At 48.1% G+C, this 17368-nt stretch overlaps 1 protein-coding gene across 1 annotated transcript in view; it reads right to left on the bottom strand.

The window, feature by feature from the left end:
• Positions 1-438: 438 nt before the first annotated feature.
• The window catches only part of LOC100567428 (protein-glutamine gamma-glutamyltransferase E), a 29118-nt gene continuing 12188 nt past the window's right edge, over positions 439-17368 (bottom strand). Inside the window, exons 4-13 of the mRNA XM_062979250.1 lie at positions 11887-12005; positions 11667-11795; positions 10898-11075; positions 10640-10775; positions 8059-8162; positions 5667-5912; positions 2633-2929; positions 2086-2243; positions 1721-1854; positions 439-723 (exon numbers count right to left, since the gene is read on the bottom strand). Of these exons, the coding sequence (XP_062835320.1) occupies positions 576-723; positions 1721-1854; positions 2086-2243; positions 2633-2929; positions 5667-5912; positions 8059-8162; positions 10640-10775; positions 10898-11075; positions 11667-11795; positions 11887-12005 (1649 nt within the window). The 3' untranslated portion in view covers positions 439-575. The remainder of the gene's footprint in view (positions 724-1720; positions 1855-2085; positions 2244-2632; positions 2930-5666; positions 5913-8058; positions 8163-10639; positions 10776-10897; positions 11076-11666; positions 11796-11886; positions 12006-17368) is intronic.

Here is a 17368-nt window from a genome sequence, read left to right as displayed (position 1 = left end):
GGAAGCCGAATCCCTCCCTTTCCCGCCTTAAGGCAAGGCAGGGTTGTGCCATGTTGCCTGCTGTCAGGCTCCCAAAACGCTCTCCTGCTGCCCTCTAAAGGGCATCACCCAAATGTCCCACAGAGAGACTGAGGGACCCACAACTTGCCCGCCCCACATTATCACTGGCCCTGAATGACCGCAGAAGAGGGCTGTTGCTGAAGGCAAATGCCCTTTGTCCAGTGCAGTGGGACTTGGTGCTGCCCAAAGGGAAGAAGGCCCTTTGAGGCCATCTAGACCACCCTCTCTGCCCATCCAAGCAGGCAGCTGAGGGAGAGCGTTACAAATACTCTGATATATTTGTTAGTATTCTTCTGGCGACCCCTAGAAAATGGGGAGGGGGGCATTTTGTGAAGGAATTCACGAGAGACAAGAAAAGAAGAGTCCACACAATTGGCGGTAAGTAAGAAAAGCTGTATTGAAAGAAAGCCATGCAGACGACAGGGCCCTTATGCGCCCCCAAAGTTGCGCATTCCCTCGTAGTGCAGCCCCTCCATCCCTTTTGGGGGAGCCTCCCTTTGGGGAGGGGTCTAGGATCAGTCGACCACCTTGATGACCTGGAAGGTATTGATGTCCTTGAATTTGTCGCAGGAGAAGTTGGTCACCAGCTGCTTGGTGCCCTTCTTCTTGGGGGTGATTTCGAAGGTGATGCGGGCACTCTCCTTGCCCTTCACGGTCGACACCCTGAAAAGGGGGGGGGGGGCAAAGCCAGAAGATGGCAGTTAGCAGACGAAGGCCCCTTCTTTACAAAAGATTCAATGCACTGGGGGGATACTTAGGGGGTGGAAGTGAGGTAGGACCTGGTCTCCAGGTTCTTCTCTCTGAAATAGACTAGATGTTTCTCTTGGGGGGGGGGATTCTAAAAGGGGGGTCCCACAGGGGTTTTGCTGCACTACATCCCCTTTGCATGGGCAACAGGTCCAGCAGTCAGTGGCCCCTTGTCTTTGTGTGGATTGTGTTGAAAATGTCATCCTGCACTGCTTAAGTCTCTATGGTTAGATAGGAAGCCTAGAAAAGAGTTAGGGACACCATCCCCAGTCCTATGCATGCTTTGATTAGGCTTCACTATTGTTTCCTGCTTCCTGTCCTGTTTAGGTCAATCCCATCCTTTGATGCTTTAGAAATGTGATCTCTCCTAGGGCTTTGACGTAACTTCCCCCAATTTCGCCTTTTGGAATGTTTATGGCCCTAGAGAAGAAGCGACCCACGAGGCTTGGTCGCCATTCCTGCTTCCTGCTTTGTTCCAGAGAGAGGACACATTTTTGTCCGCTCTTGTAGTGAAGATGTAGCTATCTAGATCTTTGTTATTTTGATCCGTCTATGTATATTAGATCAGATTAGATAAGCTAGTTAGCTCCAAACCTTTTCTATCCATCAATGGATTTCTTTTTACCTCAATAAATGCTTTTAAACTTTGAAGCTGGCTTTGCGATCCTTCGCCATCCTGAAGACACAGAGGCTTTCCTAAACTCACACCTCGTAAGTCTCACTGCTGCATTAGAAGAAATGCTTCCATTCACTCTGCTATTTTAATGGGAATTTACCTCATAAAGGGGGTGATTTGAGCTTAACGGCTCATCAATTCCCAACAGATGGGACTATTGGCCTTAGCCTGCTCTGCCTCATCCTTGGGTACTATGGATGCTACATGATATCAACCCTCCCCTTCTTGGCCACTTACTCCTTCCGGATCGCCTTCTCCAGCAGGTCGCTGCCCTCGGCCAGGAGCACACAAGAGGACACCACTTCTGCCAGCGGGTTGGTGAAGACCACCTCCACCTTCACCGCTTGGCCCACCTTGGCCTGGCCCGGCACCTGCGCACAACAACAACAGCAATAACAAAGCCTCAGGTTAAGCAGGGCCACCCTTTTGCTGCCTCTCCCACCACACATGGTGGTCTCCAAAGTGGCACAGTGGAGCCAGGGCCTTTACAGAACTCCCCCCCCCAGGTTGGTCAAACGGTCATCCCCACCCCAATGCATGGGGGTGATTGGAGCCCTGATTTGTGGATGGCGAGGTCTACAAGAGGCTCCTCCATGGCTTGCCTTCAAGGTGATGGTGGGATTCTCCAAGGCGATGTCCTGCTCCACCACAGCGTCGTTCCCATCCTTGAAGTGGCACACAGCCGTCGCCCGGATCATGTTGTCCGTAGTCAGGTGCTTCTGGTATTCCTCATAAGAGATCTTGATGGGATAGGCTTTCTCTGCAAGGACAGGCCAAGTCACACCAGATGCCCAAAGCCCCTCCTGCTGCTAGCAACGGTCAACTGCTCCCATCATGATCTGCCAAAACCCAGTCTGGCTGTGGGAGAGGGGAACTGGAGGGCCAGGAGCCACTTGTGACCTACCACTGGGGCCACCCTCTATCAAGGGAGGAAGACCAAGAGGAGGAAGAGCTCCCTTCTGCTACTCACACACATCCTATAATTCCATGCACATTGCTCTCTGCCTGGAACAGAGAACATGGCGCATGGTGTGTGTTCCTGCATGTCTGCACGGGCACTGAGGCTCCTCATCTGGGGTCCACCACATCATCCCACAATATTCCCCTTCATCCCCTGACTCCATTGGCCATCCCTGAACGGAGGGTTACCTTCTTTGGGGCCCAGCGTCAGGGCAAGGGAGTCCTTCCAGACCTCATGGATGACCTTCCCGGTGTAGACGATGCTCCAGGCGGTCATGTTGGCTGTCAGGGTCCTGGCTGCAGAGGCCAGGTTGGTCAGCAGCAGGACCAGCTCCACGTCCTTGCCGACCTCAGGCGGGCTCTTCACCTTGAACTTCCCGGACACGTCTGGCTTGGGAGCATCTGGCACTCGGGAGGTGGCTTCCAGCGTGCTCAGGTTCAGCTTGCCCCGGGCCTTGTTGAAGACATCCCGCTCCTTGGTGGTGCCTGAAAGGAGACAGACAGCGGTCAAAGTGGCAACTCAATCAAACAAAGACTGGTCAGTGGCTCGGATGTGCCTCCCAAGCCCTGCCCCTTCTCAGCTCCAATTCCCAGGGAGGGCAGGACTCCCGTCACACCTTCTGGTCCAGAACGTGAGCAGGGTGATGCCTCCAGCCTCAGGCAGGACTTCAGAGAACCCTAGAATTGCTGGAAAGCCCCCACAGAGGACATGGGGAACACCCCACTATGCTCAGTGCAGGAACTCCAGCTGGAGCATCCCCAGCACTGCTTGATTCTGGTCTTTCTTGGAAGGTGCCCAGACAGATGTTAGGGATTCCTCTTCTTCAGAAGAGGAAGGGGAGCAGGAAAGTGTTCGTGAATCTGAGGGTGAGTTGGAATTTAAGGAGGAGATTTTGCAAGTACCTACATTTTAGGAGAGGCGAAAGGAAACAGAACAGAGACGTTGTTCAGCTAGAATAGCTGCCAGAAATGCAGCTGAGTAATTGGGACCTGCCCTAGCAGCTGTGAGGGGACTCGGCTATAAAGCAGAAGCAGGTGCAGCCAGCTCTTGCTGGTAACAAACTGACTCTAAAGCCTCCACTCCCCATGTGCCTGCTCCGAGTCTGCACCTGGATGTATTGCTGTTTCTTTGTCTGAAGTAAGACTGCTATTTGCTGGTAACAAACTGACTCTAATGCCTAAGCCTTCGCTCCCCTTGTGCCTGCTTCGAGTCTGCATCTGGGAAACTGCTCCTAAGGATTTGTTTCTGTTTCTTTGTCTGAAATAAGACTACTATTTGATTTGGGAATTTATCAGAGACTTAAGAACTGTGCTTGCCCTAAGACTTCCTTGCTTTCTTTTGCATTATACCACTGAGTGTGCTGTTCTTTATGTTTTACTGAAGTAAAGCAGTTTCATTTACTTACCACAGTGTTTTAAGGCCTTGAAAGACAAAACATGACACCAGAGAAAGAGAGCCCACCACCTCCCTGGGCAAAGGGTTCCCTTCCCAAAGTGCTCTTACTGCCAAGACATTTTCTCTAATACAGCTATGTCCAAAGTCTGGCCCAAGGCCAATTGCAGCCCTTGCTCAAATGTCCACTAGCCCTCTTTCTACAGGCGTCTCTCCCTTCCTTCTTTCCTCCCTCCCTTCCTTCTCTGCCCTGTCTTAGTCCCATGTTGCTGCCCCGCGTTGTCAAAAAGTCTGCCCTTTGCTTGGGAAAAAAAGGGAGAGCCAGGTGGCAATTATAAGCCCCCCCCTGCCCACCACAATCAAAGCCCTCTTGACAGATGGCCATGCCGCCGCCTCTGCTGAAAAACTTCCAGACAGGGAGACTCCACCCGATTTGAAGGTGCACAACAACAGCAGTCCTAATCAACTTGACTCTCCCATCAGCCAAAAGCAAGTCCACACTTCCCATTGGAAGACTAGTATGTTTACATTGGTTAAAATTCTTCTTTGTCTTATATACAGTAGCGTCTCGGTTATCCGGCATAAACGGGTGGGCAGAATGTCAGATAAGCAAAACTGTTGGATAATAGGGAGGGTGGCAGAAGAAGGAGCCTCTTCCACTGTTGCTGGTGAGCCTCCTCCTCCTCCTCCTCTTCCTCGGAAGGCTGACCATCTAGGACCTAGCCTGGTGAGTGAGTGAGCGAGTGAGCGAGTGAGCAAGTGAGGGAGGGCGGCCCCGGGCGTCGGATAATACAGTGTGTCAGATGAGTGGAAGTTGGTGTTGTGATTCAGCTGGAGCCTCAGAGTGACTCTGATGGAGATGATGGGATTCAGGTTCAAGATGACTCTGATGGGAATTATGGGATTCAGGTTCAGAGTGTTCCTGCTGTGGAAGATGAGGAACGGGGAGGCTTTCCCACAGCAGGGAATGGTGTTGATGATACTGAAGTTAGCCAGGTGCAAATTGACTCAGGAAGGGAGGACAGCTCTCCGTCTGATAGCATACTGACAGATGCTAACGCTAACGAGCTGGCTGGCCTTGATGAAACAGAATCTTTAGATCGAGCTGGTCGTTTGGAATTCAGGACTCACAGGAGTGTTCAAATAGCAAACAAGAGAGAGGTCAGAGGCCAAAGAAATGCTTTTATGCTATGCAAAGGGTATTAAAATAGTGTGCTGAAAGAGAAACCTTTGTCAAAGCAACTTCTCGCTCCAGTCAAGAAGCAAGCTCTCGCTTTCCTGGATTATCTTGCAGCCTTTGTGTGTTCATGCTCATGGGACTCTGTCATGCATTAATGGGACCTTGTTTTATGTCTTATGTTCTCTTTGATTATTCTTTAAAGCCTTGTTTTGCAACAATTTTTTGGAACTTTACTTTTGCTTTTTAAGAACTATTTATTTCCTATTTCCTAATAAACTACAAAAGACTTCAACCTGTGTACAGCCCGGTGTATTTAGCAAGATGAAGCTAACCCGAGGTGTGACAGTCAGATAATTGGGACTCTACTGTATTGTATTGTTCTTTCATGGCTTGCATAGGAATGTGTTCATGATTTATATCAGAGTCTAATACCTTCGCCGCCTCTGCCCTTCTCTCCATACGGTCACTCCCCAGGACCTGGGAGGCCCCACCTGGGTGCCTCATTCTCAAAAACTGGATGGTCTTTCCTGGTGGTGGTCCAGACACAACATTTCCACCTGCCCAAAGGGAGCTCCCCCCCCCTCCATTAACACCCTTCCTTCGCCCACAATACATAAAGAGAACCCTCTCCGCCTGTGCGCTCCTCTCACCTTCTGGGTACTTGTAGTCGTTGGTGACGTCTTTGCGGGCAAAGCTGCCCACGGCCTTGGTGCTGGTGAACTGGCCCACGGACTTGGTCTCCGAGTAGATCTTCTTCTTTTGCCCGGTGGCTGTGTCATAGGTCCAGGTGACGCGGTCTGCGTTGGTCTCGGCGTAGACGAAGGGGCAGTCGTAGTCCAGGTCCACGTCTCCTTCCTTGATGGCCACCAAGGAAGCTGGGCCGCACTGGAAGATGCCTGAGAGAAGAAGGGGGCCCACAAAGTGGGGGGCAGGAAGGGAAGGGATAGGATGAGGAAAAGGGGTCCTTAGGTGAGATCCAAGTGCCAGCAGCAGGAGGAGGAGGAGGAGGGTGCCTCTGTCCACTTTCTCCATTGTGGCTTCATGGTCCCTTATCTTCCTAGCTGCCGATCTTTACTGTTAAAGCCTGTCTGCACCCTGCACTCTGCTTCTGGCTTGGTTTTTAGAGACCCATTTGGGCCCCAGAAAGGAATAGCAGCTAGAACTGCCGAAGGGGCCACAAGGTTGGCCAGCCCAGACACATCTCCATTGCATCACATAAAACGCTGCAGCGTTAGCCGTGCTCCAACAAACCCAATGCACTTACTCTGCTCCTAAGGTCTGCCATGTTTCCCCCAGCTTGGAGCAATCTCTTGTGATATCTTTGCAATCTCTTTGCCCAAAATAAGCTTCCTTGCTATCCATCTTCAACCCTGGACCATTTGTGGGTACATTAAACGCTACAGTGCCTCCTGCAGAAAAGACCTTTGGAAAACCCCAACATTTCAAGGATGGTTATGAGTTTTTCATGGCCATGTTCTAGCAGCATTTCTCCTGGTTTCGCCTGCATCTGTGCCTGACATCTTCAGAGGCCTGTTGGCAGGGAAGCAAGTGGAGTGGATATAGATCTGTGGAATGTACAGGGTGGGAGAAAGATCCCTCATCTGTTTGAAGCAGGTGTGAATGTTGCAATTAGCAAGCTTAAATAGCATTGAGTAGCCACGAAGTTTGCAAAGTTGATCAATGAGGGTATCTGCATAGTGGTTAACACTTCCCAACCCGAGGATGCTTCCATGCAACAGAGGCCAGGCTACCTCTGCAGATATCCTCACTGACTGAGTAGCTTCATGGCTACTCAATGCTATTCAAGCTTGCTAATTGCAACATTCACACTTTCTTCAAACAGACATGGAGTCTCTCTCCCTCCCTGGACATTATTCCACAGGTATATATACACTCTACTTGCCTCACCTCCAACAGAACCTCTGAAGATGCCATTAGCCACAGATGCAGGAGAAACATCTGGAAAGAATGCTGCTGGAACAGGTCATTCAGCCCGAAAAACTCATAACTGTTGTGGTAATCTCTGAGTGGTTAGACTCCATTTAACCCTCTCTGGAGGATATTCCACCAAAATGCAGCAGAGTAGCAAAAGCAAAGCTTTCAAATGCAACAGTTACTTACACGGGGTGAGCAAAGAGAAGCCTTTGACCATTTAGGATTGCAATGGACTGCAGAGTCTCAGTAAAAGTTCAAAAAGTATTTATTCAGGTAAAAAGAACTTCATTGTAGATAGAAAGGCTTGGGAGCTGTCTAGTCTACTCTAGATTGGTTTCTAAGGCAAAATAAGAAAGGAAAAATAACAAACATCTAAATAGTTACATCTTGCCAGGAGAGAAGGCGAGATGCTTCTTGTTAGCTAGAAGAACAAAGGGAGAAGACTGAACCAAATGGTTCCAACCTCATGGTCCAGTTTATTGGGGCCATAAAAGCCATTCTGACCAATGAGAAGTTAGTGTCCCTGGAGATTCTACTAACTTCAAAGTAAGGGATGTGACGTACACAGGACAGAGTGAAACACAGTAAAGCCTGTCTAGGCATGTTTTGGAAACGGGGAAAGGATTCCCTCAATCTAACTCTATCATCTATCTAACTACATCTAGACTTGAGTAGTCCAGGATGATTCCCAACAATAACACCCCAGTTCTTCCAGTCATGAAGGCCTTTGACAACACTGTCACCTGCTGCCCATTGCTTCTCACTTGACCTTGCTCTGGGGGACCTTGTTGAGGGACCGAGCAGGTAGGACTAAAGCTCCAGCATCCCTGTGCACTGGGGACTGAAGCCCAACAACATTTGGAGAATATGAGTAGTCCATCCCTAAACTTTTTGGATGTGGGATCAAAAGGCTTTTGTGGCCTTGGCTCTCCTTTCTGATAGGACTTTTCCAGCAGCAGAGGCACAAACATGTTTATCAAGGGTGCAGCATTGCTCAGAAGGTGTTGGGCCCTAGAGTTCAAGCTGGACTGGATGATCTCCTTCCTGCCTAACTCTAGCATTCTGTGAGACCAAACCCAACAACTCCCACCTCCCCTGAATTCGTACCAGAGCTTCGTTCTTGCGGAGTGGCATCCAAAATTTGCCAGCCATTGTACGTGGAGCCCAGGTCGGAGCGGGCGAACCAGGCCTCATTCCACACGTGGAAGTTCCTGAGAGCAAAAGAAAAGGTGACTGGCACGAAGTCTAGCAAGCATCACCCCAGGCCTGCCCTCCACAAGAAGGACTGTGCTGTTAATGGTGGGAGTAGTGTGTTCTGTTGAAATGTTATGCTGTTGGGTCTTTGCAACTGTGTGCTTCCAGCAAAGCATTCAAGTAGTGCAAGGATTAAGCATAAGCCAGCTTGATTGATTGCCCACAGGACCAATAGGTCAGGGCTTCCGTTTGAACTGTCTGGTCGGAACTTTCTTTATGAACTGAGGAATGCAGGAGGTGCCGGCTTGTACAGACAAGAGTATTGAAGGAACTAGCGGAAGTTATTTCAGAACCACTGGCAATCATCTTCGAGAGTTCTTGGAGAACAGGAGAAGTCCCAGCAGATTGGAGGAGGGCGAATGTGGTCCCTATCTTCAAGAAGGGAAAAAAGAACGACCCAAACAATTACCGTCCGGTCAGCCTCACATCAATACCAGGCAAGATTCTGGAAAAGATCATTAAGGAAGTGGTCTGCAAACACTTAGAAACAAATGCGGTCATTGCTAATAGTCAACACGGATTTACCAAAAACAAGTCATGCCAGACTAATCTGATCTCGTTTTTCGATAGAGTTACGAGTTGGGTCGATACAGGGAATGCCGTGGATGTAGCATATCTAGATTTCAGTAAGGCCTTCGACAAAGTCCCCCACGACCTTCTGGCAAACAAACTAGTAAAATGTGGGCTAGACAAAACTACGGTTAGGTGGATCTGTAATTGGCTAAGCGAACGAACCCAAAGGGTGCTCACCAATGCGTCGTCTTCATCATGGAAAGAAGTGACAAGTGGAGTGCCACAAGCAGGGCTCCGTCCTGGGCCCGGTTCTGTTCAACATCTTTATTAACGACTTAGACGAAGGGTTAGAAGGCACGATCATCAAGTTTGCAGATGACACCAAACTCGGAGGGATAGCTAACACTCCAGAAGACAGGAGCAGAATTCAAAACGATCTTGACAGACTAGAGAGATGGGCCGAAACTAACAAAATGAAGTTCAACAGGGACAAATGCAAGAGACTTCACTTCGGCAGAAAAAATGGAAATCAAAGATACAGAATGGGGGACGCCTGGCTTGACAGCAGTGTGTGCGAAAAAGATCTTGGAGTCCTCGTGGACAACAAGTTAAACATGAGCCTACAATGTGATGCGGCAGCTAAAAAAGCCAATGGGATTTTGGCCTGCATCAATAGGGGAATAACGTCTAGATCCAGGGAAGTCATGCTCCCCCTCTATTCTGCCTTGGTCAGACCACACCTGGAATACTGTGTCCAGTTTTGGGCACCGCAGATGAAGGGAGATGCTGACAAGCTGGAAAGCGTCCAGAGGAGGGCAACTAAAATGATTAAGGGTCTGGAGAACAAGCCCTATGAGGAGAGGCTTAAAGAGCTGGGCATGTTTAGCCTGCAGAAGAGAAGGCTGAGAGGAGACATGATAGCCATGTACAAATATGTGAGGGGAAGTCATAGGGAGGAGGGAGCAAGCTTATTTTCTGCTGCCCTGCAGACTAGGACACGGAACAATGGCTTCAAACTACAGGAAAGGAGATTCCACCTGAACATCAGGAAGAACTTCCTCACTGTGAGGGCTGTTCGGCAGTGGAACTCTCTCCCCCGGGCCGTGGTGGAGGCTCCTTCTTTGGAGGCTTTTAAGCAGAGGCTGGATGGCCATCTGTCGGGGGTGCTTTGAATGCGATTTCCTGCTTCTTAGCGGGGGGTTGGACTAGATGGCCCTTGAGGTCTCTTCCAACTCTACTATTCTATGATTCTATGATTCTATGATTCTACAATAGCCAAGGCGAGCAGAGAAGATGTGCCATGTGTCCGGAGAGTTATGGCTTTCAGTAATTGTAAATATTTGTAAAATAAAGTATGGTAATTAGACCTGCTGGGATCAGCAGTAAAACAACGACTGAGCTGTCATTTTGTTGGTGCCACTTTTGCTGCTGCATCAAGTGGTCCTTCGGATGAGCAGACGGAGAGAACTGAATCATCAAATAGGTCAGGGCAACGGATGATCGATTTAACTCCCTATCCCAGCATCCACCCTGACAGCTGCCACTCTCATGGAAGGCCCAAAACAAGGGTCCCTGCCCTTATGCAGAGAGGACTACCTGGTGTAGAATGCCCCAATCAGCTGTGTGCATGCTCACAAAAGGGGCCATGCAAAGGGAACCCCTTCCCCTTTCCCCAGGTGGGTTTGAGGCATTTTCCCCAGGATAGGCCAGGAAGGGGGTGCTATGAATGAGCTCAAGAGGGAAGGACAGGGAGGTACTGCAGTCTGAGCTGGAGAGAATTGTAGGGAGAGAAGGGGAAGCGGTGGAGGCTGAAATGCTACAAGAGAAAGAGCTGAGGAGTTGTGGGAAGGACAGATATAAACACACTCCCAGGAAGGGAAGGAGGAGGAGAGGGATGCATGGAGGGGCTTCTTCAATTTACCAGATGCTGTCAGAGTCCATGTTGAGGGGGTTCCCGGCGGGATCGTAGTAGACATCCACCGTCAGGCTCTGGTCTGTGTCATGGGCTGAGTTGAAGTTGGAGATCATGCGGGCAGGGAAACCGAAGCACCGGAGCACTGGAAGGAAGGGAGGAAGGGGTCAAAGTAGTTGGAGAGGACGGGAACCACTGGCCCTGCCACACTGACCGTGACTGACCTTGCTCCCCTTTCAATCCCACCAGCTCCCCTTGGAACTGTACCTGTGGTCAGCACTCCTGCAAAGACCCAGCACTGCCCAAAGCGGACTGGCCGAAATCCAGAGGACTTCCATTGTTGCAGGATCCTCACACTTCCTGACCAGCTCCCAGGATTCTCCCCACCAGAGTAATTGCCGCTCCAGTTGCCCAACACCACGCCGTTGTCGTCGTTGCTGTTGACCTGGGAATCAAGCAAAGGATGGATGGAAGAAGGGAGGGAGGGAGGGAGGGAAGGAGGGATGGAGGGATGGAGGGAGGGAGGGATGGATGTAGGGATGGATAGATGGATGGATGGAGGGATGGAGGGATGGATAGATGGAGGGATGAATGGAGGGATGGATGGAAGAAGGGATGGAGGGATGGAGGGATGGATGGATGGATGGATGGATGGATGGATGGATGTAGGGATGGCGGGATGGACAGATGGACAGATGGATGAAGGGAGGGAGGGAGGGAGGGAGGGATGGAGGGATGGATGGATGTAGGGATGGCGGGATGGACAGATGGATGGAGGGAGGGAGGGAGGGATGGATGGATGGAGAGATGGATGGATGGATGGAGGGAGGGAGGGAGGGAGGGAGGGAGGGAGGGAGGGAGGGATGGATGGATGGATGGATGGATGGATGGATGGATGGATGGATGGAGGGATGGATGGATGGATGGAGGGATGGATGGAGGGATGGATGGAGGGATGGATGGAGGGATGGATGGATGGAGGGATGAGGCTGTTGGGAGGGAGGTGAGTAAGGGGCAACTGAGGCAGGAGTCTTACCATGGCGCTGAGCACACGCCCAACATATTTGGGGTCATTGCGGCGACGGAGGTCGGTGGCTGCGTCTTTGCGGTGGTTAAGGCTCCGGTCCAGGATGGACAGGCAGATGTCCAGAATGTCTGGCTGAAACTGTGGTGGAGGAAGGTGTCAGGGAGGTCAGAGGTCTCCCTGTTTGGCATCAGCAGGAGCCACCGTCATGGGGAAAACATCCCAGTCCTACCTGACCAAAGTCCCATCCACGTGGACTGATGCTGTTGGAGCTGCCCACGAAGACCACCCCGGACTCTGAAAGGACATACTCCTCACGCTCTGCATTGTTTGGCATGAAGACCTCATCGCCTGTAAATGGGGGTGGGGAGAGAGAGACAAAGGTCAGGCAAAGGCTGTGATGTTTGGATTGAACAAAATTGTATGAAAGGTGTATGAGTGAAACCTATAGCCTGAAGCTACCATTCTAGGATTGAGACCTGGAAAACTGCAAAAGGCTGATGAAGAAGAAACTACTACAGTTGCTGAACTGCTAAGATTGATGACAAGACATAATTATTAACTCTTGGGTTGAAAACAACATGTTTACACAGTCAAAGACAGTGACTCTTTAAGTCAACACAATGGTTCCTTACATTAAAAAGGAAAATCTACATCAGTTAAGGAAGGAAAGCCAACATCTGTCCGGGAACTAATGGGGTCAGCACGTTTCAGTTGAGAAAAACAACCTGCCAGTCATTACAATAATTTGGAACAACAACAGCAAGAAATATGCTGTATAAGAGAACTTTTTACTATCCAAAAGTGTGGCAGAGAGGAAGGGTCTGGTGACCTGCCCCTTTCTCCAAGGTGTGTTCAGCAGAATGGCAGATTTGCAGGGAACGCAATCTGGCCTACGTTCGGGTCTCTTCTCCAGGAGAAGGAGGAAGGGATGGCAATATTGTATGGAGAATGAATGAATGATGAACAAATGTTGGAGAATATGTGAATATTTTCATTTTTGTTTCGTTGTGTAACCAATGTACTTACAGTGTTCCCTCACTACTTCGCGGTTCCCTTTTCACGGATTCGCGGTTTTGCGGTTTTTCAATAAACACTAAAAGAATATAATAAACCATAAAAATTTACGATTTTTCCTTCCTTCCTCTTTCTTTCTACTTCCTTCTTAAAGAGAAGCCTAAGGAAGGAAGGAGAAGCTGAAGGGAGAGAAAAGGGGGCAGAAGCAGCTTTGTGAGATTGTAAACAACACAATCAGACAGCATCAGTGAGATTGTAAACAACACAAATATAGTGTCCCTACTTTGTGGATTTTCACTTTTCGTGGGTGGTCCTGGAACATAACCCCCATAATAAATGAAGAAACACTATATATGTAGCCTGGCATGTGTCTAACCCAAGTATGGGCAAACTGTTTTGCTTTGGGCTTGTAATGAAGTATGAGTTTTGGTTTACAGATGTTATGTTTAATTGTGTGTTTATGTTTTAAAAGGGTATTACAGTTATTGCATCTCAGCACTCAGAGGCTGGTTGCCATGGAAAAGTAGGTGGAGCCAACTGCCGTTTAGTTGAAGAAAGTACAGAGTTTAAAAAAGAAAGTCAGTCTGTGATCTGAGTCACAGGGAAGAAACTGGTTCCAGGTTAGGGAAACCAGGGAAGCTCAGATCTCTAGTTGTGTCATATTAAGCTAGTCAAGTGACTTGTTTGAGTTCATTGGTAGAATCTGAGTGGTAAAAGGAAGCAATTCCAGTTAGATCCGAAGTGTTCAGTTAATAGCATCAGCTGAAAGAATAGGAAAAGGTTTAAACTGCTCAAGGGAAGGAGAAAGTCTTTTGAGAGTGAATTCACCGTATATTATTATTGCAGCTGTGGAAGAAAGTGTACCTCTAAGTGAGAAACAACATTGTAACCACTAAGCTCTATGCCTGAATAAACTTGTTATTGTTCTTTCAACATCCAAGCCTCTGTCGCATATATTCTAAACTAAGTTACGCTACCATCTAAAGTGAAGAAGAAGAAAGAAAAAAAAGTAAAAGATCTCCTCCCTGAGTCTTTGGTGGTCGCGCATTGGTGAAATAGGAGGCACCTCCTTGCCAATTGGTGGTTGCCACTTTACAGGGCTTGACCAAAAGGGCCAGGCTGAAAGAGAGGACAGCTGGGCACATGCTGCTCATGCCCATCCTTTTGCCAGGAGGAAGGACAGACATATGGCGACTGCCCCGATCTTCTTCCCGATCCTCCTCCCCCAGTCCTCGGGCTGTCCCCTTGACTTTATGCTGGGAGGAGGGTGAGACAGGGGCCAACTAAGATTGCTACGGAGAGCTCTCAGTCACCGCGTGCCTTCCTTGAACCATCTCCCAGGATAAGGACAGGGCCACTCGCACCGTCCTGATGCCAGTAGGAGGGCGAGACATGCAGTGGCTGAGCGTGCTCCAGAAGGCTCTCAGCTGCTGCATGCATTCCTCCCCATCTTTTTGGCAAAGCAGGCCAAGAGCACAGGAAAAATGAGCAGGGCCTGAGGTAAGCACCCAAGGGGCCGTATCCATCCCTCAGGCCTTAGTTTGCCCATGCCTGGTCTAACCTCTTTCTCTGAAAGTGCCTAATGCAACCTGTCTCTCTGTAAACAGAATAAAACAGCCATTTCAATGCTTTAAAAGGTTTTCATTGGGCTATCATCTTCACTTCACTTCACTTTATTTCTTAATTAGTTGCTCTCCACCAGAGTGCTCCGAGCGACTTACAATTTAAAATATTTATTTATTTACAGTATTTATATTCTGCCCTTCTCACCCCGAAGGGGACTCAGGGCGGATCACATCTATATATATATATATATAAAAGAGTGATGGCATCATAGCGACCGACAAAACAACAAAACTACAGGCCCCCCAACCTCGAAATTTGACAACACAACCCATCATCCACGCCTCTAGGTTGATACAACAAAAAGAATAGAAAAATAAAGTTCTAATTAGAGGGAGAGGAATAATTGCTTTTATCCAATTGCTGCCAGTTAGAAGGCTAAGCTCCTCCAACTTGGTCTCCTAGCAACCCAATAAAAAATAATAAAAAACACTAAAAATAATAAAAAACACTAAAAAATACAATAAAATACTATAATAACAGAAAATAACTAAAAATAATACAAGAAAATAATAAAATATAATAAATAAAAAGATAACTTACAATAAAATTAATTAAAAAAATACAAATAACGTCAAATAAAAATTACACAACAATTTTTAACCAATGCCACCACCACTTTGCCACAGCAACGCGTGGCCGGGCACAGCTAGTTACACATATAAGGCAAACATTCAATGCCTTTAACATAGAACAAAGACAAGACAAACATGGGGCTCCAAGCTGGCCTCGAACTCATGACCTCTTGGTCAGAGTGATTTGTTGCAGCTGGTTGCTCAACAGCCTGCGCCACAGCCCGGCCCAATATCATTCCGCAGTATAAAAACATTTAACAGTATAAAAACATTCAGCAGTGACTATTTGGCAAATTAGATCTGATTTACTTAAATGCACAACCAAACAGCCAAGTCTTGAGCGCTTTTACAAAAGGTTGCAACTCTGACATTGCTCTAACATATGGGGGCAATGAGTTCCACAGAATTGGAGCATCGGCCGAAAAGGATCTATGCCTTGTGGCTTCCAGGTGTACCTCCCTAGGGCCCGGTACGTATAGGAGATTTTCCTGGGAGGATCGAGGTGACCACTGATGGAAAAAAGGAATGAGTCGGTCCCTAAGATATAATGGTCCTTGGCCATTTCAAGCTCTAAATGTCAGGATCAGTATCGTGTAAGAGATCCGATGTTCTATTGGTAGCCAATACAGTTGTTTCAGAATCGGAGTAATCTGCATGGCTTCCTTCCCTGGTTGCGTGCCAGAGGCGCTGCCAACTATTCCCAAAGCAGATTCCTTGCTCAGGTGAGACACTCAATGGGTTATGAACTCTGCTATGGAAGAAAACATCTCTAGGTGTACAAGTTGAGAGAGAAGAAAGTGGGAGTTTTACTCTCAACCAAAAAAAACAGACAACAGCAAATTTACTAAAGCATCTTGGACTGACTGAAGCGCATCCAGTTGGGACTCTAATGGAAACCATTTTCACTATAGAGAACGAGCCATTGCCAAATAATAACCAGCACAGAGAGGCCATTGGAGACTTCTGTACATGAGCAAAGTGACCAGACCAGACCTCTCAGTGGCTGTTGAAATTTTGGGTAAACAAGCCAGCTTGCCAATTAAATAAGATTGGAATGCAGTGAAGAGAGTGGCGAGATATTTAAGAGGAACAGCACATCTGAAAGTTGGGATACAAGCCAGGAGCAATCCTTCATTGAAGGGATATGCGGATGCTGACTGGGACAATGATGTCAACGACTGGAAATTTACAAGCGGATAATTGTTCTTCTGTGGAAATGGACTAATTGATTGGATAGCTCAAAAGCAGAAGATAGTTTCATCCTCTTCTACAGAAGCTGAAGACATCTCAGCTTCTGAAGCATGTGATGAGCTGAAATGGCCACATTTGTTACTACTGGATTTCAGAAAAGAAGAACCAGCACAGATGAATGAAGAGAACCAAGGATATACAATCTCTCAGTCAAAGAGAGATCAGCCCTCAATTTAGGTTGACACAGAGTACCACCTCATAAAGGATGCATGTGAACAAGGACTTGTCAGACTGGAATATTGTCCAACAGAAGAAATAATTGCTGATATTTTTATGAAGCCATTGCCTAGAGACTACCATGGAAAATGGAAGAAGAAGATGAAGTTTATGGACTTGTGCAAGAATTGTTGGAGAAGGGGATTATTGGAATATCAACCATGCTTTCCACAGGAACATAGCCCTTGTGATGGGAAATGGATAGATCAGTAGATAGATAGAGTTTAGAAAAGTTGGTAGAGAAGAACCTGTCCCTGATGCCCTCTGAAGGTATCTGTCCTGCCCTCGTTTTTGATGTTTGGACTGATATCTCTCAGGGTCCCACGTCTCCTCAAGTTTAAGACTCCTTTCAGGAACTTTCCTGAAGCTTAGCTTTCTAGAGGAAAGGATCCGATGGCCTCTTTCTCTCTCATGTGTGTCGTATCCTACATTTGCCCTTGCTGAAATACATTTTGCTAGTTTTGGCCAATCAGCTCTCTAATCTGTTATGGTCGCTTTGAATTCTGATCCTGTCCTCTGGAGTATCAGCTCTCTCTCCGGAGGAGAGGATTGTTGGAAATAGCAACCTCTCAAGCCTTTCATCATTAATTTATTGATATATATATTTGCTAACCTATATTCTATGTGTACATTGATTTGCCAGTTTGGTTGTACCTCTTTGGTGTGGGAGGGGTTATAGACATTTGATTGTACTGAGCATGTTCAGACTCAGGACTCCATTCTGTTACTGAGTTTACTTGGAGCCCCCGGTGGCACAGTGTGTTAAAGCGCTGAGCTGCTGAACTTGCAGACCGAAAGGTCGCAGGTTCGAATCTACGGAGCGGAGTGAACGCCCACTGTTAGCTCCAGCTTCTGCCAACCTAGCAGTTCAAAAACATGCAAATGTGAGTAGATCAATAGGTACCGCTCCGGCGGGAAGGTAACGGTGCTCCATGCAGTCATGCCAATGGCCACATGACCTTGGAGGTGTCTATGGACAATGCCGGCTCTTCGGCTTAGAAATGGAGATGAGCACCAATCCCCAAAGTCAGA

Source organism: Anolis carolinensis, chromosome 4 (assembly GCF_035594765.1).
Source record: "Anolis carolinensis isolate JA03-04 chromosome 4, rAnoCar3.1.pri, whole genome shotgun sequence".
In the NCBI taxonomy this organism is placed as follows: domain Eukaryota; kingdom Metazoa; phylum Chordata; class Lepidosauria; order Squamata; family Dactyloidae; genus Anolis; species Anolis carolinensis.
Note: the sequence above shows the minus strand (reverse complement) of the source record. Positions and strands in the feature narration are given on the sequence as shown.